The sequence below is a fragment of the Aotus nancymaae genome, unplaced genomic scaffold (genome assembly GCF_030222135.1).
Source record: "Aotus nancymaae isolate 86718 unplaced genomic scaffold, 86718_ANA_hifiasm-v0.15.2.pri h1tg000007l, whole genome shotgun sequence".
Taxonomy (NCBI): Eukaryota; Metazoa; Chordata; class Mammalia; order Primates; family Aotidae; genus Aotus; species Aotus nancymaae.
In genome coordinates, this window is record NW_026988418.1 from 2,088,635 (window position 1) to 2,115,645 (window position 27,011).

At 37.5% G+C, this 27,011-nt stretch overlaps 1 protein-coding gene across 1 annotated transcript in view; it reads right to left on the bottom strand.

Annotated features, from left to right (window-relative positions):
• The window catches only part of LOC135273382 (collagen alpha-1(XXIV) chain-like), a 74,376-nt gene that overhangs the window by 26,790 nt on the left and 20,575 nt on the right, over nucleotides 1-27,011 (bottom strand). The window contains exons 4-7 of the mRNA XM_064372162.1: nucleotides 17,414-17,467; nucleotides 15,047-15,077; nucleotides 14,112-14,197; nucleotides 13,703-13,747 (exon numbers count right to left, since the gene is read on the bottom strand). Of these exons, the coding sequence (XP_064228232.1) occupies nucleotides 13,703-13,747; nucleotides 14,112-14,197; nucleotides 15,047-15,068 (153 nt within the window). The 5' untranslated portion in view covers nucleotides 15,069-15,077; nucleotides 17,414-17,467. The remainder of the gene's footprint in view (nucleotides 1-13,702; nucleotides 13,748-14,111; nucleotides 14,198-15,046; nucleotides 15,078-17,413; nucleotides 17,468-27,011) is intronic.

Genomic DNA, 27,011 nt, shown 5'->3' on the forward strand with positions numbered 1-27,011 from the left:
AAGTACAAATCTCTCCTTCTAAATTATGCAATCATGTGTGACTTCTACTCCTTCACACATAGCACCAATTTGCTATGCTACGTATTTCAGCTTCATATCATTCCAAACTGGAAGTCTAAGTTAGGAAAAGACTTTTAGAAAGTTCTAATTCATTTTACATTTTTGCGAATTTGACTCTATGAAGTGCATTGACACAATGTTGACAGTGTGTGTAGGCACTGTGTGCATAAGTAAAAACATTGAAGTTTCCCAGTAAATGAAGAGATGTCCTTTTTGTACATTTGCATTTGTGAAAGATAAAATTTCTAAAGATCTCAGCTCTTTGGGAAACTGCATATGTAGTGGTGACTCACTGCAGCTTTTGTATTGATCTTGTCAAAAGACTTAGGTTCTCTATGACAGTATTTCAGATGGCTGCAGTTATAAAGCTGGGTATAGACAATTACCAACCGCAGGTGATATGAGTTTTTATACATTTCACTTTTTGGCCTATTTATTTATGAATATAGTTAATCTGCTTGTAACTGATATATCCATGCAACTGTCATTTGAATATTTGAGTGTTTATGCTTGCAAAAATATGTATGTTATCATTGCCTATTTTATTAAAGTGGCCTATGAAGTGTTCTGTCATGTTTTTTATGTTTCTCAAATACAACTTCTTTTAACAATGTAAAGAAATCTTTTAAAAATAATTTTTAAAATTATTCTTTCCAGAATTATATTTTTGGATTTGCTCTTTTGAGATTATAGCCCAAATCTCTCATTAGTACTTCACAGGTGGGACACTTCCTCTGTGTAGAGAAGAGATTTTTTTTTTAAGATGTAGTCTTGCTTTGTCACCCAGGCTGGATTGCAGTGGTATGATCTTGGTTCACTGCAACCTCCACCTCCCAAGTTCAAGCAATTCTCCTGCCTCAGCAATTTTTCTGCCTCAGCCTCCCAAGTATCTGGGACTATAGGCATGTGCCACCATGCCCAGCTAATTTTTTGTATTTTTAGTAGAGACGGGGTTTCACTGTGTTAACTAGGATGGTCTCCAACTCCTGACCTTGTGATCCGCCTGCCTCGGCCTCCCAAAGTACTGGAATTGCAGGCATGAGCCACCATGCCTGGTTGAGAAGAGATTCTTAAATATAATAATACAAAACAATATTGTACTGAAAATCCTGAAGCTTAAGGATGCCCTGACTGACTGAAAAGCTGAAACAATTTTATTTAAAAAATTCTATGTGACTTTTTTTTTTTTTTTTTTTTTTCCGAGACAGAGTTTTGCTCTTGTTACCTGGCTGGAGTGCAATGGCGCGATCTCGGCTCACCGCAATCTCCGTCTCCTGGGTTCAGGCAATTCTCCTGCCTCAGCCTCCTGAGTAGCTGGAATTACAGGCACGCGCCACCATGCCCAGCTAATTTTTTGTATTTTTAGTAGAGACGGGGTTTCACCATGTTGAACAGGATGGTCTTGATCTCTTGATCTCGTGATCCACCCGCCTCGGCCTCCCAAAGTGCTGGGATTACAGGCGTGAGCCACCGCGCCCGGCGTGACTTCCTTAAGTTAGACCTTGAGTGTGGTTTGTATGACCTTTCTCTTGTATTGGAGTCCTGTAATATATAGAGGAGAAAAAAAGCAAGCAATGTTTTCATCCTTGAGAATACTGATGACTAAGACCTTAAGACCATCAGCAACTGACTTGCTGCTAACTACTGCCACAGATGCCGTATAGGTTGGTCTATTTATGGGGTGACCAGATACATATACTAAGCTAGATCTTGGTGTGGGGAGAGTGGAGGATGGTTCTAATTTCAGGTGGTTCTGGATTTTTAAGAGTGAGATAAGTGGACCCACTTTCAGACTTCCTATAGGCAATTTGAGTGACTCTATCTTTCAGTCTTTGAAATGTTCTCAAGAGGAATATTAATATAGTTCTTCAAGACTTATTTGGCTGGTAAATTACTGGTTACTTGGAAGATAAAATTCCTCAAATAATGTCTCCTATGAACATTTCATCTGCACATCTGGGCAAAAAAAGTTAAGAGAGCAGGCTTGAGTTTGTCATCTTTACAACGACCTGTTTACAAGATTGGCTCTTGGCTGGTGTCTGGGGAATTTGGATTTGGAGACAGTACCCAGCATTTCCAAAACTGGCAAGAGTGGTTCATTGTGCCTCAACTGTTTGTGCAAATAATATGGTTTATGCTAAGCACTTGTTTATCTTCTGGGAGTTTGGAATTTAGCTATATGATAGCCAGAGGGTAGCTATGTGATCAACCCCCAATAAAAATCACGGACACTGAGTCTGTAATGAGCCTTCCCAGTAGACAATATTTAAGATGTTACAACTCATTTCTGAGTAGAGGGTATTAAGTGCATACTGTGTGACTTCATGGGAGAGGACTCTGGGACACTGCATGGGGTTTCCTCTGGACTTCACACCACGTGCCTTTTCCCTTTGCTGATGCTCTGTATCCTTTCACTGTAATGAATCTTAGTCATGAGTATGACTATATGCTGAGTCCTACCAGTGAATTACTGAACCTGGGAGTGATTCGGGGACCCTCCAACACAGCGTCCTAAGGTATCTTCACGAGAAACTTGGGGAAAAGGAGAAATATAACTGCCTTGTTATCCTTCTCTTTATGCAGTAGCAGCAACAGTACAATAAATACAATCATTACCATTTAATAAGCACTTTCTATGTGCCAGCTTCATCCAAAGCTGCTCTTATTTTCTACCCCTGACAATGAACATGGTTAAAATATTTACCCTAAGTTTTGCAAGTGAGGAAGTGGAAATCCAGGATCAGAATTCAAATGTATCTTACTTCAAAACCCATGCACTTTCTAAAATAACACATTCATTCCTTCTCCTTCTTATGTAACAATTATTTAAAGAAAAGCACCACAATTTTATATGGCAGTCTGTTTAATTTTCAATATTCAAACTGAAATAGAGCTACTATTCTGTTGGAATTTTTAATTGTTCTATGTGATATATATGTATCAGCTAGCCAATATGGGAAATTAATGACTATAAAAGAAATCCAGTTAGTGTGTACTTCATGCTTTCCATACGAACAAAAGGGACAATCCTGAGTTTCAAAGCCTTAGGATTAGATTAGATGTTAAATGTAAAATAATTAGCACATGGCATGAACAGCTGCTTAGTAAGTATTAGCCCCAATTTCCTCATGGGTTACTGGGTTATTATCTTGGCAATTAAATCAGTGCTTTAACATCCTTGTTCACATCCCCACATATACAATTTTAGATTTACCTGCCATAGTCTTGGCAAATACACATAGAACTCTACTGTCCCTGATGGTCACCAGATTGGCAAATATTTTGATCCAAGACTTATTCACTAAATTTCTGCCATATGCCAGGAATGTGTTAATCGGGAAACAAATGTGAACCCACCTGTTTACAATCTAGTGTCCCCAGTCCAGTGGAAGAAATGGAGGTTAGTATGGGTGACATGAAGAAGGAAAATTGAAGCCAACCAAGTTGCCTTATTTAGAACATGCATATTCTCTCAGTTTCATCTGTGCTGCTCTAACTAGAAACTTAATGAAAATAGGTGACTATTGGACATATTTTCATCTCCTGTCAGTATATCTATTGATACCAGAAAGGATAAAATAACAGATACTTTAACAATAAAGAACCTCTGATAATTCTGTTATGGGAAACAAAATATTTGTTTTAAAAAGCTGACTTAAAAATGTCAGTGTAACTGGTTCAATTTCAAGTGGCATGTATCACATTAAGAAGACATTACACTATACTGCTTCCTAAAATACAACATTCTAATTGAGGCTAATAACTATTTGTAATTTTTTCTTGTATTATTAAAAAGAGAATAATTTTAAGGATATTTCATTTCTATCAGCAGTACATGGAAATCCCCCAATCCCCTGACACTTCCTCCCTCACAGAAGTTTTATGGAACTTGGCAGTCATGCATGTATGCTATAAGAATTTATTTCATTATGTTTTTCCCTCAGCCATTGTGTTTCTTTGAAATTGGTATTTTTGAAACAGTTCATTTCTTTTTTCCCAGCCTGTATCACTTTCTGTACTGTTATCAATTACCCCATGAAGTCTCATGCATGTCTCCGGATAAAAATAATCAATTTATTCTTACTTTGTAAGTGATAAATCAAGTCTTAACTTTTTAAAGAAGTCTCTTGACTATTTTAAACCACCATAAACTCTCACTACACTTATCCTCTTTAGTAACTAAATTATTTAGCATGAACTTTTTGGTAACTAAATAAACCATTCAGTCTTACCCTGTTTCTTCTATTATAAATATTTACTTTTTGAGATTAGATGATCCTTAAGAAAAGCAATGTCACCATGTGTTTCTGTATACCAACACAACTTAGCAACACCAAGGAGTCAAAAAACTATATTTTTGAATGACTCCCTAACTCATTCTACGAGGCCAGCATCAGCCTGATACCAAAACCTGGCAGAGATACAACAACAACAAAAATCTTCAAGCCAATATCCTTGATGAACATTGATGCAAAAATCCTCAACAAAATACTGGCAAGCTGAATCTAGCCGCAAATCAAAAAGCGACGTACAACATTAAAAAATACAAAGAATTGTTGATTACTTAATCTTTATGAGGTTTTCTGAAACTTTTGCTTAACATTCTTTCCTGATACACTTTTGACAATTTTTCATCTTTCAGTATCTTTGTTTCTATTTATATTATCATTGAATATTGGTATCTTATATTACACTGTGAGAGCAATCTGGTCTTAGAGTCCTTACTCTTACCCACTCTGTTATATTATTCTAAGATATTTTGTATCCAAAATCATAGTTGGATATGATTTTCACTTTTTCATTTAACAAATATTTATTGAACAACTGGTGCTAGATAGTATGAGGAATATAAATAGGAAGGAAAACATGGATTCTTCCCTAAGACATTTATAATCAAAGAGTTTAGGACTATCTAATACACAAGGAAGGAAGTGTTACAGATTGTAAAAGACTACATTTTATCAAATCTAACAAGAGATAAGGTTTATTTTTAGCTCAGAGACTTAGGGAAAATACTCCACAAGTAGTGTTTGAGCTGGGCCTTTGAGGAATAGATAAAATTTGGACATATATACAGAGATGGAAGTCTAGGGCATTTCAAAAGGGAACTGAAATAGAGTCGATCCAAATTATTAATCTTCACATAAATGTTTATTGAATATATATTATTTGACAGGCACTGTATATAAGATATAGTCCTTGAATTTATGGAGCTTTTGCTTTATTTCCTAAATATCTTTCATAACTTTCCTCTTCATTGTTGTCCAAGTTGAAGCATTTCGCTGTCATCTCTCTTTAATGTTACTGCAATAACTTTGTTATTGGTCTCCCTTTATCTCCAATTTATCTTTTATCTTGCAGCAGCACGACATTTCTAACTGGCAAATATGACTGTTTCAAAATATTACTATAAATTCAATTATCTCCATACTGCTGAAGAATGTTAATGACTGCGGATGGCATATACACAGGGTTCCTCATTATTTCATCATTGTCTACTCCTTGTTCAGACCCTTTCTTTTCTCCCTCCTCCCTTTTACTGCATGATCCAGTGGTATAAAACTAATTGTTATTCAGCATATATTGGTTCTCTCATGATTCTCAGCCTCTGTACATATCCTATTATCTAGAGTGCTGCCTAAGGCATTCTTACACTTTTAGGAAAACTCCTCCACATTATTCAAGGTCCTGCTCAAGAGCTGACTTTTTTTCAAAGCCTTCCCCTGATTATCCCACAAAAACTGCAGTGCTCTTGTATTATAGTCATAAAATATCGTATCATAATGGATTTTTACTTGTCTCCCAACCAACACATACAAAGCAAGAATGTTTTTTAACCATTTACCTGTAACACCTAACAGTATGTCTGACAAACAATTGGTATCCAAAAAGTATCTGTGGAATAGTGAGAGTGTCAAAGAGCCAGTGGATTAAGGTTGTAAAGAATGGATGCAAAAACATTACATATATAGAAAAGTTAGTAACTTACTGAAAGTAAGTACAAAGGAAAAGAGGGAATACAGAAAAATGCTGAGCTTTCATCACCTGGTAACTGGAGAATGGGTATCAATTACAGAAAATACTAAGAGGAGGGGGTGGATTGAACTTTAGAAGAAAGGTGATGAGTACAGGCTTGAACCCAGTAAGCATTAGGCATACGTTTTAACTTTACTGAAAACTACAGATCAGGGGAAGCTTTTGGATTACCTTCATCTGTTACTGATTTCATAAACAGAAGTTACCCTTCATGATTTAGTTTTTGCTGCACAAACCATGGTGCTTAAAGGACTTAAGGCCCAGAAGGGAAAAGACATATGCAAATAAAAAAGGGCAAGAAGTGGTAATAGAAACATGTTTAAAATACAGAGGATACTTGATGTATAGTATGGAAGTGATACTACCATTGACTTGTAGAAAAAGGAGTATTTGTGAGCTCAGGAAGTTGGGTGGGACATTACAGGTAACTAGTAGAAGCTAGGTGATCTGTGGCTTATTGTGCCTTACCTCCCTCCAGCTATCATTAACTGCTTACAGTACAGTTCTGCAAACACTCCAGGTCGTCTCATGCCTCCATATTTTACTCTGATGCTGTTATTCCCATTGAAATGTCCTTCCTTATTCTGACTGCTTCACAAGAATCTATCCCATTTGCAGACTAGATTAAGCACACCAATATCCTCTGAGCATACAGACAGTAGCAAATACATTTTTAAAATTACCTTTCTCTTCTTAATTTGTCACAGTGCAACATACACTTAGTGTCAATGTACAACATACAAGGCAAGTTGTCACTGCTGTAGAAGAGGTTTCTGTATCGATAGTTCAAGTAAAAACGTTACTGTGAATCCAACAATGCGTGCTAAGAACCATCATAATGTAGATAAAAGTGCTGAAAAGCCTAAAGAAGGAAGAAATGGAATCTAACTGGGCATCTTAGAAAGACTACATGGTTGAGCAGATAATTTAAGATGGGTCTAGAAAGTTGACGCTTGGTAGACAATGAGAGTGGGAAAGTGAAGGTCTTTAGAGGTTACAGTAACAGCCTGAACAAAAGCATCAATAAGGAAGTGACGTTTAATGAATATTGAGTGGCCAGATCATAGACAGTAAGTTGAAAAGTGTAGGAATAACATCTGTAAAGACAGGTGAGAAATATATTGCGAGTGGTCTTAAAAGTCATAGCAAAAAATTTTTACAATTTATATTCTTTTTTTCTTTTTTTGAGATACAGTTTCACTCTTGTTGACCAGGTGGAGTGCAATGGCATGATCTCGGCTCACTGCAACCTCTGCCTCCTGGGTTCAAGTGATTCTCCTGCCTCAGCCTCCTGAGTAGCTGGGATTACAGGTATGTACCACCATACCCAGCTAATTTTGTATTTTTAGTAGAGACAGGCTTTCTTCATGTTGGTCAGGCTGGTCTTGAACTCCTGACCTCAGGTGATCCACTCGCCTCAACCTCCCAAAGTGCTGGGATTACAGGCATGAACCACCTGTTCTATCACAAATACATTACGTTATGTTTCCATACTTCTCAGAGGCAAATAACATTTGACAATATTTTAAAAAGTAAATTGCCAACTTGGCTTAGGATATGACAGAGCAGCCGGGCGCGGTGGCTCATGCCTGTAATCCCAGCACCTTGGGAGGCTGAGGCAGGCGGATCACCTAAGGTGAGGAGCTTGAGACCAGCCTGGCCCACATGGTGAAGCCCCATCTCTACTAAAATCCAAAAATTAACCGGGCATGGTGGCATGTGTCTGTAACCTCAGCTACTCTGGATCATGAGGCTGAGGCAGGAGAATCTCTTGAACTTGAGAGGCAGAGGTTGCAGTTAGCTGAGGTGGTGCATTCCAGGATGGGTGACAAGAAGGAGACCACCTCAAAAAAATAAAATAAAAATAAAAGATATTACAGAGCAAATTTTATTTTGCTCTTTTTCACATCTCCTAACCATTACTGCCCAAAGACACACTCTAAATTTTAAAACAGGACAAATTGGCTGGGTGCAGTGGCTCACACCTGTAATCCCAGCACTTTAGGAGGCCAAGGTGGGTGGATCACAAGGTCAAGAGATCAAGACCATCCTGGCCAACATGGTAAAACCCAATCTCTACTAAAAATACAAAAAAAATTAGCTGGGCATGGTGGCATGCACCCGTAGTCCCAGCTACTTGGGAGGCTGAGGCAGAAGAATTGCTTGAACCCAGGAGGTAGAGGTTGAAGTGAGCTGAGACTGCGTCACTACACTCCAGCCTGGCAGACAGAGAGATACTCCATCTCAAAAACAAAACAAAACAAAACAAAAAAGAAACCAGAACAAGTTGTTGATTACCTGATGCAGAAAAAAGAGACATGGAACTGGAGATAAAAATTTTGGATTTGAAATCCAGGTCTGCTACTTACTTGCTGTATGAATTTGGATATATTACATAACTTCAATACATTTCAGTTTCCTCATTTACAGAATGCAATGAGAAGATTTACTTTATAAGAGTTGTTTAAAGATTAAATGAGATTAACGGGCCTTCAATAAATATGTTTATTTCTTTTTATTTCCTCCACGGATTCCTCCTCTTTTTGCTTTTGAATGAATTGCTTATAACCCAGCTTGGAAACAGCTATGATTCTAAAGGTTTTATAATGAGAAGCAGAGTACCTGATTGTGAGATTATCCATGGCCTTTCCTCTTCCTCTCTGGTCATCGGTCATTTATTATACATTAGCACACCAGAGCGGAGGCAGAAAAACAGAGAGGATACAGATTTCTCATGAAATCTTACTAAATTGGAAATGATGAAATCATCGCACATACCTTTTCCCTTTGTTCACCAAAGTCTATAAGTAAAGGAATAATTGTGGTAAATCAAATCAGTTGGTTTCTATTTTAAGAGATGAAACAATGTGGCCAGACTACAGGACAATCATCTGACTATCTTCAAGTGGGCAGAAATGTGGCAACTGAAAATGTAATCAAGGAAACTCTAGGAAAAAATAAATCCACATTTTACATTTAAATATCAGACCAGAAAATGATCCTAGAAGTCCCTACTGATTATTTGCCAAAGAGATCCCCAGTTTCCCATTATTGGTAAAAGAGCTGATTGATTTATCATCAACAGTAAAGAAAACATAATACAATTCACAAAGAGAGCTGTGATGTTACTGCCTCTAAAACACTTTACTCTAGTTCTGTTTGCTCCAACTTCAGAAAGATATAATGCAACTAGAAAAGGGCCAGAGAAACTTGGAACCAACCCAATGCCCATCAATGATAGACTGGATAAAAAAAAATGTGGCACATATAGACCATAGAATACTACGCAGTCATAAAAAAGAATGAGTTCATGTCCTTTGCAGGGACATGGATGAAGCTGGAAACAATCATTCTCAACAAACTAACCAAGGAACAGAAAACCAAACACCTCATGTTCTCACTCATAAGTGGGAGTTGAACAATGAGAACACATTGACACAGGGAGGGGAACATCACACACTGGGGCCTTTTGGGGGATGGGGGGCAAAAGGAGGGAGAACATTAGGGCAAATATCTAAAATATGCAGGGCTTAAAACCCAGATGATGGGTTGATAGGTGCAGCAAACCACCATGGCACATGTATACCTATGCAACAAACCTGCATATTCTGCACATGTATCCAGAACTTAAAGAATAAATAAATAAATAAATAAATACAGACAGACAGACAGACAGACAGACAGACAAGGGCCAGAGAAAAGAAGGCAAATTGGCAGGTGAGGGGAAGACTAAAAGCACCAAAATTCTTAGAAAAAGTCATGGATTCTTAGAATTGGGATTATTCTGAGACATTATATATACCATTTCCTTGTGCTTCCAGAATATTCCTGATAAATCCTATATAGTTTACTTGTTAAAGGCCTATTGTACACTGGGGACTGATTAGTATCCTTCCCTGATTTGCAGCCTACCTCTAATCTGTTACCTCAAATATTTCCCAAATATATGTACTTCTCTATCTCCACTCACTCATATAGACTACTGTAGTGGCATCCTCGCTGGTTATCTTCTTCCACTTCTGCTCTTCACAGTCATGTTCTAACTTCCCAATCCATTGCAACAAGAGTGATCTTAAACCTCAAATTAAATCATAACATTGGCTTACTTAGCATAACTGCAGCGATTATTTATTGACCTTAGGATCAAGTGCAAAGTAATAAACACGGTCCTAAATGACTGACCAGTGACTCCTTCAATAGTATCATCTCACATACCTTTTCCCTTTGTTCATCTGTCTTTCCACACCAACTTTATTTCAGTTTATCAAAACAGCTACCATCACACATAACAATAACCTCCACCACAACTGCTAACATTTATCAAGTTTTTACCACATGACTGGCATTGTGATAAGTGCTTTATATGCATTATCATGTTTAATCATCATAAAAAATCTATGAGACAGTTATTTTCATCATTTTACTGCTGAAAAAACCCCAAATATTTAGAAACATTAAGTAATTTCTCTATAGCAAGGTAAGTGGCAAAGTTGGAAACTATATTATATTGCATATTCCAGGACAGTTTTTTTCCCCACCCCTTCCTGGGCTAACTCATAACATTCTTTATGATCACTGCTCATAAGTCATTTCCTCAAAACAGCCTTCTCTCGTCAGCTGATCTAAATTTCGCACCCTTGTCATAGTCCCTTCTACTTTTCATTTATGGAATGGTTCAGAGTTTATATATTTCTTTATGTGACTAATATCTGTCAAACCTCCAATAGACTGTAAGGTCCATGAAAGTAGGGACTATATGTTTAAAAATGTGCCTGGAATAATCAATAAATATCTGTCTAATAAATGATTGAAGATAGTCATCAAACCTTCCAATAATAAGGTGTTAAATCACTCTATGGAAGAGCCTATTTGAGTGCTAGGAATTCTATTAAAATATTCTTGTCTACGTTAAACCAAAAGCTGATCTCTTATAATGTCTATCCACTGATCCCAATATTTGTCTCTTGGTCAATTGTGAAAAAGTACATTTTTTTTCCCTTTATAGCTCTTCAAATACTTTTGTCCTAGACAGTTTAAGACAGAGAAGACTGGTATTTATGGTTAGATATTTCTAGATTTACTTCTAAACATCTGAATGCTAGAATGTGGAAGATAAGAGGACATCTTTGGAAATCAGAGACTCATCTGGGGCACATTCATGGAAATTAATTCTTTGTATACAGTAAATAATTATAAGAGGTAGACATGAAATATAGGTGGGACCGCTCTGCTTGACACATTGTATCACAAATTGAGTTCTAATTGGTATAAATCTAGAAACAAATAAACCTGGAGGAAGGCCAGTTAAAGGCAGTTAATGGCTATATAAAAAGATTGAACAAGATAAAAATCAGCTACTACAATTACAAGATAGATGTCATGAAGTACAACCATATCTTCTCATATCTCTCAAGAGTTTTCTTGGCAACAGAACTCTGAATTAGAGGAACTATGTTCCTAAGATTTGGAAACTGGAAAGACAAAATGAAAGCTGGGAATTACTGAGAGCCAAAAATATTTTCTAGACATTTTATATATTTGAATCAACTCGATCCAGTCAGTAATTTTTTAAAGAAGGCTTCCTGTGCTATCCTTAACAAGAAAGATAGAATCTCAAAGTTGGAAAGATCTTTTTGTCTAATAACTTAGCAGATACTTAAAGACTCTCTACAACATTTACATGAAATAGCTATTGAACTAATATTAAAACATCCGAGCATGGCATAATGTAGAGATTTGGATTTTGAGTTTGGAGCCCTGTGTTTAAACCTCAGTTCAGTTACTTATTAGCTATGTAACTTTGACCTGGTTACTCAGCGTGCTCCAGATTCCTAATTTTAAAAATTGGAATAACAAAATGTATCTTTTAAAGCTGTTTGACAATTAAATGAAATACCATAATATGGAATGTCACTTAGCATTATACCTAGCACATAGCAAATGTTCAATAAATATTACTTTCCTTGCACTGACAAAAATCTACTACCTGCCAAGACAGTCCATTTCGTCTTTGGAAAGCACTGGCAGTGAGTTCTTATATTATGTGGAATTAGTCCAGAACTATTAAGTAAATAACACTTAAAAGTTTAATATGTAAGATGTTATTTTAAGAAAATATGTTCTTCATTAGCATTTTAACTTTGGATGCCAACTTTATATATATATTTCTTAAGCAATTTGTCACTCATAAATGAGTAATATTAGAGAAATATAAGTTACAGTCATATTTGACTAGAAGCCTTTAATAATCTAATTCAGCTAAATACTTCCTTGAAACTTTCCCAGTGATTCAGGATTAATTGGGTATGGCAATGATCTTTTGACTACACAGATACTCTTCCTATTTTTGTTAACAATTAATGACAAAAAATGAGTATCAGAAGTATTACATTGTTTTATCACAAGACCAAGATTTATAATTCTTTAATTATTTAAGCCTATAAAGCAATCATATAGAAAAAAACTTTAAGACATAAGAAAGGATATTATCTATTTTGTGACAATTAATTTAGCACACTGTAAAGAAATTCACGTTCCTGGTGTTAATTTAATTTTCCACTTTGTATATGTTATGTAAGTTCTTTTGTTAGAGAATATTTTGGCGGGCTTTCTTCATTGTAGAAGGTAAAATTACTTGTAACAAATCTGATTCAAATACAACATGAAGCTTTGTTCTTCCACAGTAATGTTAATTTAACAACTCAATCTTTATTTGAGGAACACAATTGTACTTTCCAGCTCAATATCTCTTAGTTTACCTCAACTTTTCAAATCTAAAGAAAAATTACCCTCAAGTTATTATTTTATGATTTAATAAGCTTTTGAATAATGAAAAATGGCCAGGTGAGGTGGCTCATGACTGTAATCCCAGCACTTTGGGAAGCTGAGGCGGGTGGATCACTTGAGGTCAGGAGTTCAAGTCTAGCTTGGCTGACATAATGAAATTCTGTCTCTTAAAAATACAAAAATTAGCTAGGTGTGGTGGCGCACACCTGTGATCCCAGCTATCTTGAGAGGCTGAGGCAGGAGAATCGCTTGAACCCAGGAGGCAGAGGATGCAGTGAGGTGAGATCATGCCATTGCACTCCAGCCTGGGCAACGCAGCAAGACTCCATCTCAAAAATAAATAATAAAATAAAATAAATAATGAAATGCCAAATATAGGTGACAGGGAGATGGAGGCAGCAAACCACATTGCCACGTATGTACCTATGCAATAATCCTGCATGATCTGCACATGTACCCCAGAACCTAAAGTACAATTAAAAATATATATATATATATAAAAGAAAAAGAAAAATGTTAAGGTCAAATTTACATTGAAGCTATCAGAATAAACTAAAATCCAAATATTAGAAACAATGTTTCTGAAGTCACAAATACAGTTTATATTGAATGAAAATGTCGTCAATTGTGTTCCCCTCATTTCTCTTTTGTATAATAGGTTTTATTTGTCAGCAGAAACATCACAAGTAAGTCCACATTTGCAGTGGATAATAATTATTCTGATTCTGAGTAACATGATTACAGCGAACATAATCATGGCTAATATGATTCCTAAAAATGCTTACAGTTGATTAAAAAAAAGAGCATAAAATAGGCTTACTGTTTCACCAATTTTTCCAATATTTCCTTGATCTCCTACTTCTCCCTGTCAAAAAAGAATATAAAGTTGTAAAAACATATTTCTCAAACTAGATTATTCATGACAGTTTCGATTATTTTTAACGTAATTATCTAGTCATAAGCTAGAAAAAGGCAAAAGAAATTTCAGTTATTTAAAACTTTGTTACAGTTTGGCACACGTTTACCTATATAACAAACCTACACATCCGGCACATGTACCCCAGAACTTAAAATAAAAGTTTTAAAAAACTCTGTTACAGTGTTTCTATGAAAAGTGGCCTACCCTTTAGTTTCACTTAAATAGTAATGTATCAGTCCATTCTCACACTGCCATAAAGAACTACCCAAGACTGGATAATTTATGAAAAAAAGAGGTTTAATTAACTCACAGTTTCATGGCTTAACATGAAGCGTGACTGGGAGGACTTCAGGAAACTTACAATCACAGTGGAAGATAAACAGGAAGCAAGCACAACTTCACATGTTGGAACAGGAGAGAATGAGAACAAAGGAGGAAGTGCCACACAAGTATAAGTCATCAGATCTCCTGACAACTCACTCTCTATCACAACAATAGCAAAGTGGAAATCTGCCCCTATAAGCCAATCACTTCCCATTGGGCCCCTCTCCAATTTGATATGAGATTTGTGGAGGGACATAAATCCATACCATATCAAGTAATAATCTATTTTCTTAAAAAATGTTCTCCTATTCATGACTTTTAATCAATTTTATAAATAAAATTTTTTAAAACAAAATATTTATTCAGGTGTACTCTATAAAAGGCAGAGTGGTAGGCATTGTGAAAGATATGAAGAAGAATAAAATTAAAGCCTTTCCTGCAGGGATGTTCTATTTGCTTGAATAGAAAAGAATACATGCCACAGGTTAGGTGCTAAAGGAGGTCTTAGGAGCAGACACCCTGTGAACTCAAGCAGCTAGAGCTGGCATCACTGGAGAAGTAATGCATGTTCATAAACTCTGAAACACAATTTTGCAGTCCATAAAGCTCGGAAAACTCAAAGTTTTTCACAATTCATTTGGTGGCAAACTTGACCTAACTTGGAATGATTTAGCAGTAAAGCTTATTTTATTCTGAATGAGGCTATTTACAGTCTTGATTTATTCCAATTGATCTGAACATACTTATGTTTCACTATAGAATTATTAACGTATCTAATTATGGTATGCTATCCCACACCCTTCTGGCAGTGGTAAATAAAATATATGTAACAGATTACTTTTCAAAAATCCAAACATTAATGATATTAAATAATGGATTATGAAGCTGTAAGTGGGGCCCTGAAAAATATGTGATACTTACATTGGTAATGAGAAAGGGCCATTCTTATCTCCTGGTGAGGAATGGCATTTGCAAGGGTATAGATTGATGAAAGGTAAAAGATTAAGTTCAAAGTACCAAACAGAGACTGACTCTAATAGCAATATACATTTTCTGTACAGAAACAGATTAAATACGTCATGTCTAAACTTAATTACTGTCTAAACGTTAATAATTATATTTCAGTTAGATGTTAAGATACTGAACTATATTGTAGCCAGTGATGATGTGTGGCTATTGAATATGTGAAATAGGCTGGTCTGAATCTAAATGTGATATAAATATAAAAAATACATCAGATTTCAAAGACTTTCTACAAAATAAGAATATAAAACATCTCAATAATTTCAATATTGATTACATGTTGAAAGGATATAATAGTTTGTATCTTGGGTTAAATAAAATATACTATTAAAATTAATTTTACTTGTTTCTTTTCACTGTTTAATGTGGCTCATATCTGTGATTCATATTGTATTTCTATCGGATAGTGGTGATTTTAAGCACTGAAACCTAATATTCATCATGAGTGATAACTGAAATAAACTTTCAAAGTCTACACAAATTTTCTTTTCAGTTTCTGTATGTATTTAGATAAATAGTAAAGAGTGAAGCATTGCAGTATGGTGTAATAACTAATTTTAACAGGCAGCTCATTAGACAGCTTTTATGGAAAATTTATGGAAGAATAACATATGAATTATTAATTTTCTAGTATTTTTCCCTCCTTACCCATAAATCACCCTTCTTAAATTCCAAAAAAGATGAACCCTTTGTGCTACTTAGTTTTAAGGGAGGTTTGTGTTAACAGTCAAAAAGCAAAAGTTGTTTGCAGATTACTTTCCTTCTTACTTTAGTTTTCAGAGTCTGAAGGTAAGAAGCTACTTGTCTGACAAATGAAAGAGAGGGAAGCTACTTCCCCAGGCCTAGGAAGAGAACACCGATCTAGGGTTCTGTGAAGAGTGTGATCCTTAACTAACTCCCCCAGGGAGTGCCAGGTCCCAGTTAATAGCTACAGGATGCACTGAAACGCAAATTTCAGTGACAGCTAGGGAGCAAGGAGCATTACAGAATTTCCTCCATTCACTAGGCAACACCGAAGCCACCTAGATTTTGGAGTGATTCTAGGGCAAGTATATAAATAAGATTCCGTTTCTTCCCGGTTTTACTGGATGGTACCTCACAGTTGGATTTCCTAGCACTATTTGGCAGTACAGTAAAGGAGACTTGTTAATCCCTGTAAAGGAGAAGTGATTAAGTCTCTATTTATAAATACTACTCTCCTGTTTTCTGAGGATTTTTGTATGTAACTTGAGGAAGACTCAGGTATACATATTCCGCCCCAGGATAATTTCAGCCTCATACACACTGACACATTAAAAAATAGTTTAGCTCACATTTCTTTATCAATCTCAAAAAGTGTTGTGTAGCTTTTCCTTAGATTCCAGCAACATAAAAACGATGAGTTTAATATAAACAATCTAGTTTTAGGAAACTCAGTAATAATGCTGTGACTATGTCAATTTATAGTTACATCTTAAACTTGCAAAACTTACCAATTCTAAGCCAGTTTTTTTCAGGCCTCAATTTTGTCCATAATAAACTACTGTATTACTTTATATTTGTTGGTGTTATAAAAAAATTATCCGAGACCTTGGAATTAAATAATGAGTTAGGTATCTTTTTAACATCATAAAATAATTAAGGTGACTCAGTGATTATCTAGTGAATATACTCAGACTCAGTGTTTACTAGTGATTAAAAGATCCAGACTTAGTAAAGGTATATTTACTTGTAGATTTCTACCCAGTAGAACTGATAACCCCAGAAGTTATGGTTTATTGCCCTGTATGTAACCCACAAATCTTATCTAATATTTCTTTATTAAATCACATACACAGATACAGATATAGACACAGACATAATCACAGATACGCAAATTGAGCATCCCAAATCTGAAGATCCGAAATCATAAATGTTCTAAAATCTGAAACTTTTTGAGTACCAGCATGACATTGAAAGGAAATGCTCACTGGAGCATTTTGGATTTCAGATTTTTGGATTTGGGATGCTCTGCTGGTAAACATGTATAATGCAAATGTTCAAAACTCCAAAAAAGTCTGAAATCTGACACTTCTAGTCCCATGAATTTCAGATAGGGGATACTCAACCTGCATATAAATAGATACAGATATAAAGATACAGATTCTCAATTGCTTTTTGTAACAGTTTTAACATCTTACTGGTTCTTTTTAAGTTGATGCATTCATTTCATATTTGCATGCAAGTCATAATTTTATCTTTACAAAAATTATATTTTAAAACTGATAATAAAGTCAGTTGCTTTACCTTTAAGCCTTCTGGTCCTGGTTCACCTGCATACCCCTTTTGACCTGGTTTTCCCTAGAAGAGAACTGAATAAAAGAAAAAACGTATATATGTTTAGTCACTCTCATTTTTGCCAATTTCCTAATATATATGAAATTTAGATTATTCCTAAAATATTAAACACTTTAAGATTATTTGATAAATGTATTTCAGCATACTCATTCACCATTCATTCTACAAATATCTGACTGTCTACTAAGTGCCATGAACAGTTCTACATGCTGAGGATCGAGGACTGCACTGAGCATACCTGCCCTCATAGAGCTTATATTTTAGTGAGGATAACAACATCTTATAAAATGAGTAAAATATACAGTATGTTAGGTAGTGGTAATATGAGAGGCAACAAATTAAGCAGGAAGGGATATAAAAACTGTTGTGGGAGTTTTATTGAAAGTGTTCGTAAGATTTCAGGAAAGAAGGCCTCACCGAAAAGTTGTTTGCAGATTACTTGTATTCTTACTTTAGTTTTCAGAGAGTCTGAAGGTAAGAAGTGACTTGTCTTTGATGACAATGAGAATAAGAGAGACAATAAGAGAAACAGAGAGAGAGAGAGAGGAGCTATGTCCCCAGGCCTAGGGAGAGAACAGAGATCCTAGAGTTCTGTGAAAAGAGTGACCCATGACCCTTAACTTTGCCTAGGGAGTGCCACTCCCTGGGGCAGTTGACAGTTTGGTGGCATTTTAGTAAAAACCTAAAGAAAGGGACAAGTTGTATGGCTATCTGAAGGAGAAGTATTCCAGGCAGAGAAAAAGGGCATGTGAACAGGCACTACAGCTGAAATGCGTGTAGTACGTTGGAGGAACCAGGAAAACCTGAAGAACTGAGAGGAGAAGACCAGAAAAGTGATGACGTCAAAGAAGGAAATAGGGGATGAGAAGTCAGGTCATGTAGGGCCTTGTAAGTTACAGTTAGGACTGTGACTTTTATCTGAGCGAGACAGGAAGCCTTAGACAAGCTTTAAGGAGAAAACGGATAAGATCTAAGTTTTAAAACGATCACTTTGATTCTAGGGTAAAAGTTCAAATAAGAGTCTAGTGCAATAATCCAAGTGAGAGATGATGGGGGTGTGGATCAGGGTGGCAGCAGAGCGGTAAGATTCCAGATATAATATGAAGGTAGAGCTTCCAGGAACTGCTGGTGGGTCATGTGTGAAATGTGGGAGAAAGAGAAGAGTCAAAAATGAATCTCAGGATTTTAATGTAAGAGTAACAGCCCAAACGAAATGAGGAAGACTGAAAACAGGGTTGGAGGGTAAATAATAAGCTGAGTTTTGGACATTTTAGTTTGATACGCTTGTTAGACATCTAAGTGGAGAGATCTCGTGGTAGTTACACAAGTCCAGAATTTAACAGGTAGAAAGATCTGATAGGGAGAAATAACATTGGTAATCACCGGCATTTTGAATGGTATTTAAAGCCCTAGGCTGGATAAGCTCATTTAGCTAGTGAATACAGAGAGAAATGAGAAATCCACAAGCCAAGCTTTGGGGTACTCCAAAACTCAGAATTTGAAGAAAATAGAAAAATATCTAATTTGGTGCCAGAAAGTTAGGAGGAAAATCATGGAAGTAAAGAAATTGTTTCTAGGAGGAGATCCGAATTGTCAAATTCTGAAGAATATAAATACCGAGTAATAAGAGGACTTTGAGGATTGAGAAATGACAATTGGATTCAGCAATACAGAAACCACTGATCGTATTTATCAGATCATTTGTATTGTAGTGGTGGGAATAAAAGTGCTTTAAGCAGACAGTGGGAGGAGAAAAACTGAAAGAGCATGTATAGACAACATTTTGAGGAGTTTTACTGAAAAGGTAAAGATAAAAATAGGATAACACCTGGAAGGGAAACTGAGACCAAAAAAGTTTTTATTTTTAAGCTAGAAGAATAACAGCAGCTTTATATGCTGATAGGAGTGATTCCATATAGAGAAAAGAATTAAAATGTAGGAGCGACAGAATTGCTGGACAAAAGATCTTGAGTAGACAAGAGGACAGCGTAGTATGTAGTAAACAAGTGGAAGTTTTCCTCAGCTTCAAAAATGTCCCGTTCATCCACAACAGGAGAGAAAGCAGAGTATAGATAGAAGAAGGTGGAGAGATGCAATGGCAGAAAACTGTAAGTTCTCTTCTGGTTACTTCAATTTTCTCAGGGAAGTAGGATGCAAGGCAAAGGCTAAGAATAAGGACGAGAGATAACTGAACAGAGTTTGAAGAAACAAAGTATAAAGTAATAATTTAGAAAAGCAAAAGAATAGATAGGTTTTAAGATAGAACTCAGAATGTAATAAAAGAAATAATTATAATTTTTTAAGCAAGATGAGGAATTGGGATCATAAAGGAGACATGACACAATGGAAAAGCACCAGAATCAATGCATTGACATTCCTATTGGGGTCAATAGATTGGATAACAAGAGAGAATGTATTAGAAAGAAAGATGGTGGTTGGAGAATGAGAAGTTTAAAGCTGAAAATGAGAGGTTGCTATCACTGGTAATGACAAAGGATATGACTATAGCAGTGAGTAGCTGAAAAGAACAGAGGATAAGATCACGGGGGAGAGCAAGTCCACAGACGAGGTGGCAGGGGATGGTCTCGGGATGAAACTGGTCCACCTCAGAAGATCACCAGGCATTAGATTCTCATAAAGATTGCGCAACCTAGATCCCTTGCATGCACAGTTCACAATAGGGTTTGAGCTCCTATGAGAATCAAATGCTGCTGCTCATCTGACAGGAGGTGAAGCTCAGGCGGTTTGATGGTTAATACTGAGTGTCAACTTGATTGGATTGAAAGATAAAAAGTATTGATCCTGGGTGTGTCTGTGAGGGTGCTGCCTAAAGAGATCAACATGTGAGTCAGTGGGTTGGGGGAGGCAGATCCATCCTTACTCCGGTGGGCACCATCTAGTTAGCTGCCAGCGAATAAAAAGCAGGCAGAAACCTTTGAAAAGGAGAGATTTCCCTAACTTCCCAACTTCCATCTTTCTCCCACGCTGGATGTTCCTCTGCCCTTGAACACTGGACTACAAGTTCTTTAGTTTTGGGACTTGGACTGGCTCTCCTTGCTCCTTAGCTTGCAGACAGCCTATTGTGGAACCTTGTGATCGCGTAAGTCAATACTTAATAAACTCCCCTTTATATATATAGTATTAGTTCTGCCCCTCTAGAGAACCTTGACTAATACAGGTGGTAATGTTTGCTCCCAGTCCATGGCCTGCGGGTTAGGAACCCCTGCTATATTGGATTTTATTGCTGTTGTCAATTAAGAAATATTCTTATATTTTTTCTTCTTAAAGTGAAACAGAACAACCCTCTGGCTCACATTCTGTTTTTACTACACATAAAAGCTATAGCCCCTTACAATTGTATTTTGGACTTCTAGTAAAAACATTCTAATTTTTGCTTTTGCCTGCTTGAAATTATCGAATCATTTTCTACCAAGCAAAACACAAAGAACTGAAAATCATCCTATTATTGTTAAATATCAATTGTTCCCTAATTAATTTAGATATATAGAACAAGAAATACAGTTAAGAGCCTGAATTATTAGATATTTCTATGATATTTATAAAATCATTTCTTTTTTTTTATATCAAGCTTTATTTTTTTATTTTTCTTTTTTTATTGCATTTTAGGTTTTGGGGTACATGTGGAAAACATGCAAGGTTGTTGCATATGTGCATATGTGGCAGTGTGATTTGTTGCCTTCCTCCCCTTCACCTATATCTGGCATTTCTCCCCACGCTATCCCTCCCCAACTCCCTACCACCCCCGCTGTCCCCCCCACTCCCCCCAACAGACCCCAGTGTATAGTGCTCCCCTCCCTGTGTCCATGTGTTCTCACTGTTCAACACCCTCCTATGAGTGAGAACATGTGGTGTTTGATTTTGTGTTCTTGTGTCAGTTTGCTGAGAATGATGGTTTCCAGGTTCATCCATGTCCCTACAAAGGACACAAACTCATCGTTTTTGATGGCTGCATAATATTCCATGGTGTATATGTGCCACATTTTTCCTGTCCAGTCTATCATCGATGGGCATTTGGGTTGGTTCCAGGTCTTTGCTATTGTAAACTGTGCTGCAATGAACGTTCGTGTGCATGTGTCCTTATAGTAGAACGATTTATAATCCTTTGGCTATATGCCCAGTAATGGGATTGCTGGGTCAAATGGAATTTCTATTTCTAGGTCCTTGAGGAATCGCCACACTGTCTTCCACAATGGTTGAACTAATTTACACTCCCACCAACAGTGTAAAAGTGTTCCTATTTCTCCACATCCTCTCCAGCATCTGTTGTCTCCAGATTTTTTAATGATCGCCATTCTAACTGGCGTGAGATGGTATCTCAATGTAGTTTTGATTTGCATTTCTCTAATGACCAGTGATGATGAGCATTTTTTCATGTTTGTTGGCCTCATGTATGTTTTCTTTTGCAAAGTATCTTCATATCCTTCGCCCATTTTTGAATGGGCTTGTTTTTTTCTTGTAAATCTGTTTTAGCTCGTTGTAAATTCTGGATATCAGCCCTTTGTCAGACGGGTAGGCTGCAAAAATTTTTTCCCATTCTGTTGGTTGCCGATTCACTCTATTGACTGTTTCTTTTGCCATGCAGAAGCTGTGGAGTTTGATTAGGTCCCATTTGTCTATTTTGGCTTTTGTTGCCAATGCTTTTGGTGTTTTGGTCATAAAGTCCTTGCCTACGCCTATGTCCTGAATGGTTTTGCCTAGGTTTCCTTCTAGTGTTTTTATGGTGTTAGGTCTTATGTCTAAGTCTTTAATCCATCTGGAGTCAATTTTAGTGTAAGGTGTCAGGAAGGGGTCAAGTTTCTGCTTTCTGCATATGGCTAGCCAGTTTTCCCAACACCACTTATTGAACAGGGAATCCTTTCCCCATTGCTTGTTTTTGTCAGATTTGTCAAAGATTGGGTGATTGTAGATATGTTATGTCGCCTCCGACGCCTCTGTTCTGTTCCATTGGTCTATATCTCTGTTTTGGTACCAGTACCATGCTGTTTTGATTACTGTAGCCTTGTAGTAGAGTTTGAAGTCCGGTAGTGTGATGCCTCCCGCTTTGTTCTTTTTGCTTAGAATTGACTTGGCTATGCGGGCTCTCTTTTGGTTCCATATGAAGTTTAAGGTGGTTTTTTCCAGTTCTGTGAAGTAGGTCATTGGTAGCTTGATGGGGATAGCGTTGAATCTGTAAATTACTTTGGGCAGTATGGCCATTTTCATGATATTAATTCTTCCTAACCATGAACATGGAATGTTTCTCCATCTGTTTGTGTCCTCTCTTATTTCGTTGAGCAGTGGTTTGTAGTTCTCCTTGAAGAGGTCCTTTACGTTCCTTGTTAGTCGTATTCCTAGGTATTTTATTCTCTTTGTAGCAATTGTGAATGGCAGTTCGTTCTTGATTTGGCTCTCTTTAAGTCTGTTATTGGTGTATAGGAATGCTTGTGATTTTTGCACATTGATTTTGTATCCTAAGACTTTGCTGAAGTTGCTTATCAGTTTCAGGAGATTTTGGGCTGAGGTGATGGGGTCTTCTAGATATACAATCATGTCGTCTGCAAATAGAGACAATTTGACTTCCTCCTTTCCTAATTGAATACCCTTAATTTCTTTTTCTTGCCTGATTGCTCTGGCTAGAACTTCCAGTACTATATTGAATAGGAGTGGTGAGAGAGGGCATCCTTGTCTAGTGCCCGATTTCAAAGGGAATGCTTCCAGTTTTTGCCCATTCAGTATGATATTGGCTGTCGGTTTGTCATAAATAGCTTTTATTATTTTGAGATACGTCCTGTCGATACCTAGTTTATTGAGAGTTTTTAGCATAAAGGGCTGCTGAATTTTGTCGAAGGCCTTCTCTGCTTCAATTGAGATAATCATGTGGTTTTTGTCTTTGGTTCTGTTTATGTGGTGAATTACATTTATAGACTTGCGTATATTGAACCAGCCTTGCATCCCCGGGATGAATCCTACTTGATCATGGTGGATAAGCTTTTTGATGTGCTGTTGCAATCGGCTTGCCAGTATTTTATTGAAGATTTTTGCATCTATGTTCATCATGGATATTGGCCTGTAGTTTTCTTTACTTGTTGAGTCTCTGCCGGGTTTTGGTATTAGGATGATGTTGGTCTCATAAAATGATTTGGGAAGGATTCCCTCTTTTTGGATTATTTGGAATAGTTTCAGTAGGAATGGTACCAGTTCCTCTTTGTATGTCTGGTAGAATTCGGCTGTGAACCCATCTGGACCTGGGCTTTTTTTGGGTGGTAGGCTCTTAATTGCTGCCTCGACTTCAGACCTTGTTATTGGTCTATTCAGGGTTTCGACTTCTTCCTGATTTAGGCTTGGGAGGAGGCAACTGTCCAGGAATTTATCCATTTCTTTCAGGTTTCCTAGTTTATGTGCATAGAGTTGTTTGTAATAATCTCTGATGATGGTTTGAATTTCTGTGGCATCTGTGGTGATATCCCCTTTATCATTTTTTATTGCATCTATTTGGTTATTCTCTCTTTTCTTTTTTATTAGTCTGGCTAGTGGTCTGTCTATTTTGTTGATCTTTTCAAAAAACCAGCTCCTGGATTTATTGATTTTTTGTAGGGTTTTTCGTGTCTCTATCTCCTTCAATTCTGCTTTGATCTTAGTTATTTCTTGTCTTCTGCTAGGTTTTGAGTTTTTTTGATCTTGCTATGCTAGCTCTTTCAATTTTGATGATAGGGTGTCAATTTTAGATCTCTCCTTTCTTCTCATGTGGGCACTTATTGCTATATATTTTCCTCTAGAGACTGCTTTAAATGTGTCCCAGAGATTCTGGTATGTGGTGTCTTCGTTCTCATTGGTTTCGAAGAACATCTTTATTTCTGCCTTCATTTCATTGTTTATCCAGTCAACATTCAGGAGAAAGTTGTTCATTTTCCATGAGGCTGTGTGGTTCTGGGTTGGCTTCTGAATTCTGAGTTCTAACTTGATTGCACTGTGGTCTGAGAGACTGTTTGTTATGGTTTCCGTTCTTTTGCATTTGCTGAGGAGTGATTTACTTCCAATTATGTGGTCAATTTTAGAGTAGGTGTGATGTGGTGCTGAGAAGAATGTATATTCTGTGGATTTGGGGTGGAGAGTTCTGTATATGTCTATTAGGCTTGCTTGTTCCAGGTCTGAGTTCAAATCCTGGATATCCTTGTTAATTTTCTGTCTCGTTGATCTGCCTAATACTGACAATGGTGTGTTGAAGTCTCCCACTATTATTGTGTGGGAGTCTAGGTCTCTTTGTAAGTCTTTAAGAACTTGCCTTATGTATCTGGGTGCTCCTGTATTAGGTGCATATATATTTAGGATCGTTAGCTCTTCTTGTTGCATTGATCCTTTTACCATTATGTAATGTCCTTCTTTGTCTCTTTTGATCTTTGTTGCTTTAAAGTCTATTTTATCAGAGATGAGAATTGCAACTCCTGCTTTTTTTGCTCTCCATTTGCTTGGTAAATCTTCCTCCATCCCTTTATTTTGAGCCTTTGTGTATCCTTGCATGTGAGGTGGGTTTCCTGGATACAGCACACTGATGGGTTTTGGCTTTTTATCCAATTTGCCAGTCTGTGTCTTTTGATTGGGGCATTTAGTCCGTTTACATTTAGGGTTAATATTGTTAAGTGTGAATTCGATCCTGTCATTTTGATGCTAGCTGGCTGTTTTGCCCATTGGTTGCTGCAGATTCTTCATTGTGTTGATGCTCTTTACCATTTCATGTGTTTTTGGAGTGGCTGGTATTGGTTGTTCTTTTCTACGTGTAGTGCCTCCTTCAGGAGCTCTTGTAAAGCTGGTCTGGTGGTGATGAAATCTCTGAGTACTTGCTTGTTCTCAAAGGATTTTATTTTTCCTTCACTTATGAAGCTTAGTTTGGCTGGATATGAAATTCTGGGTTGAAAGTTCTTTTCTTTAAGGATGTTGAATATCGGCCCCCACTCTCTTCTGGCCTGTAGGGTTTCTGCTGAGAGATCTGCTGTGAGTCTGATGGGCTTCCCTTTATGGGTAACCCGACCTTTCTCTCTGGCTGCCCTTAGTATTTTCTCCTTCATTTCGACCCTGGTGAATCTGATGATTATGTGCCTTGGGGTTGCTCTTCTAGAGGAATATCTTTGTGGTGTTCTCTGTATTTCCTGAACTTGAATATTGGCCTGCCTTGCTAGGTTGGGGAAGTTTTCCTGGATAATATCCTGAAAAGTATTTTCCAGCTTGGATGCATTCTCTTTGTCACATTCAGGTACACCTATCAAACGCAGATTAGGTCTCACACATAGTCCCATAATTCTTGTTGACTTTGTTCATTCCTTTTTACCCTGTTTTCTCTAATCTCGCCTTCTCGTTTTATTTCACTGAGTTGAGCTTCGACCTCTGATATCCTTTCTTCTGCTTGGTCAATTCGGCTGTTGAAACTTGTGCATGCTTCGTGAAGTTCTCGTGTTGTGTTTTTCAGCTCCATCAATTCACTCATATTCCTCTCTAAGTTGTCCATTCTCGTTAGCATTTCGTCAAGTCTTTTTTCAAGGTTCTTGGTTTCTTTGCATTGGGTTAGAACATGTTCTTTTAGCTCACGGAAGTTTCTTATTATCCATTTTCTGAAAGCTGATTCTGTCATTTCATCACACTCATTCTCCTTCCAGTCTTGTTCCCTTGCTGGTGAGGAGTTGCGCTCCCTTGTAGGAGGAGAGGTGTTCTGGTTTTGGGTGTTTTCATCCTTTTTGCACTGGTTTCTTCCCATCTTTGTGGATTTATCCACCTATCGACTTTGTAGTTGCTGTCTTTCTGATTTTGGTAATTTTAAGTCTGCAGCAGCTGAACTCATAAACCCCCTTTTCTTCCCCCCAGGTGTTCTGTCCCAGGGAGTTAGGGCTTTATGATTTCCCACTGTCTTGCTATCATTTTCCCTGCCCACAAGGTGGCAGCCTAGTCACACTCAGCCTGCAGAGGCTTCACTGAGCTGCTGTGGGCTCCGCCCAGCTTCCGTGTGAACTTCCCTGTAGTCCTGTTTATATGGGTGTAGTTAGAACTGCTTCCGCTATGTTGCCCTGCCCCTGTAGTGACGGAGTCTCTGTAGTGGCTGGTTACCTTGGTTATGGCAAATTGCCCTTTGAACTGCAGGGTGTTTCCCGGTGGGGGACGCCCCTCCCCCACTGAGCTGGACCGTCCCGGGTTCAGCCGTGCTTCCCGTGGCGCCCTCTTTGCCCGGGAATCTCTTGGCTTGACTCCCTGCCTCAGCTCCCCTTGCTGGCCCAGAGGGGACCCAGTCTTGTTCACTCTGCACAAGGAGCCGCTGCCCCCTGCCCCAGGTGTTGGCTGAGCAGCCGCTCCGGTCCAACCAGCGGCGCTGGCAACCCATGGAGCTCCTCCGTCTGTGAATATCCTGGTCCGTGGGCAGTAAAAACCTGCTGCCCTGTGAGCCGCTGCGTCAGCCGAAGCAGCGGCTCTGAGATTCGTGGTGCGCCCTTGCCCAGGAATCTCCTGGCTTGACTTCCTGCTTCAGCTCCCCTTGCTGGCTCAGAGGGGACTCAGTCTTTCTCAC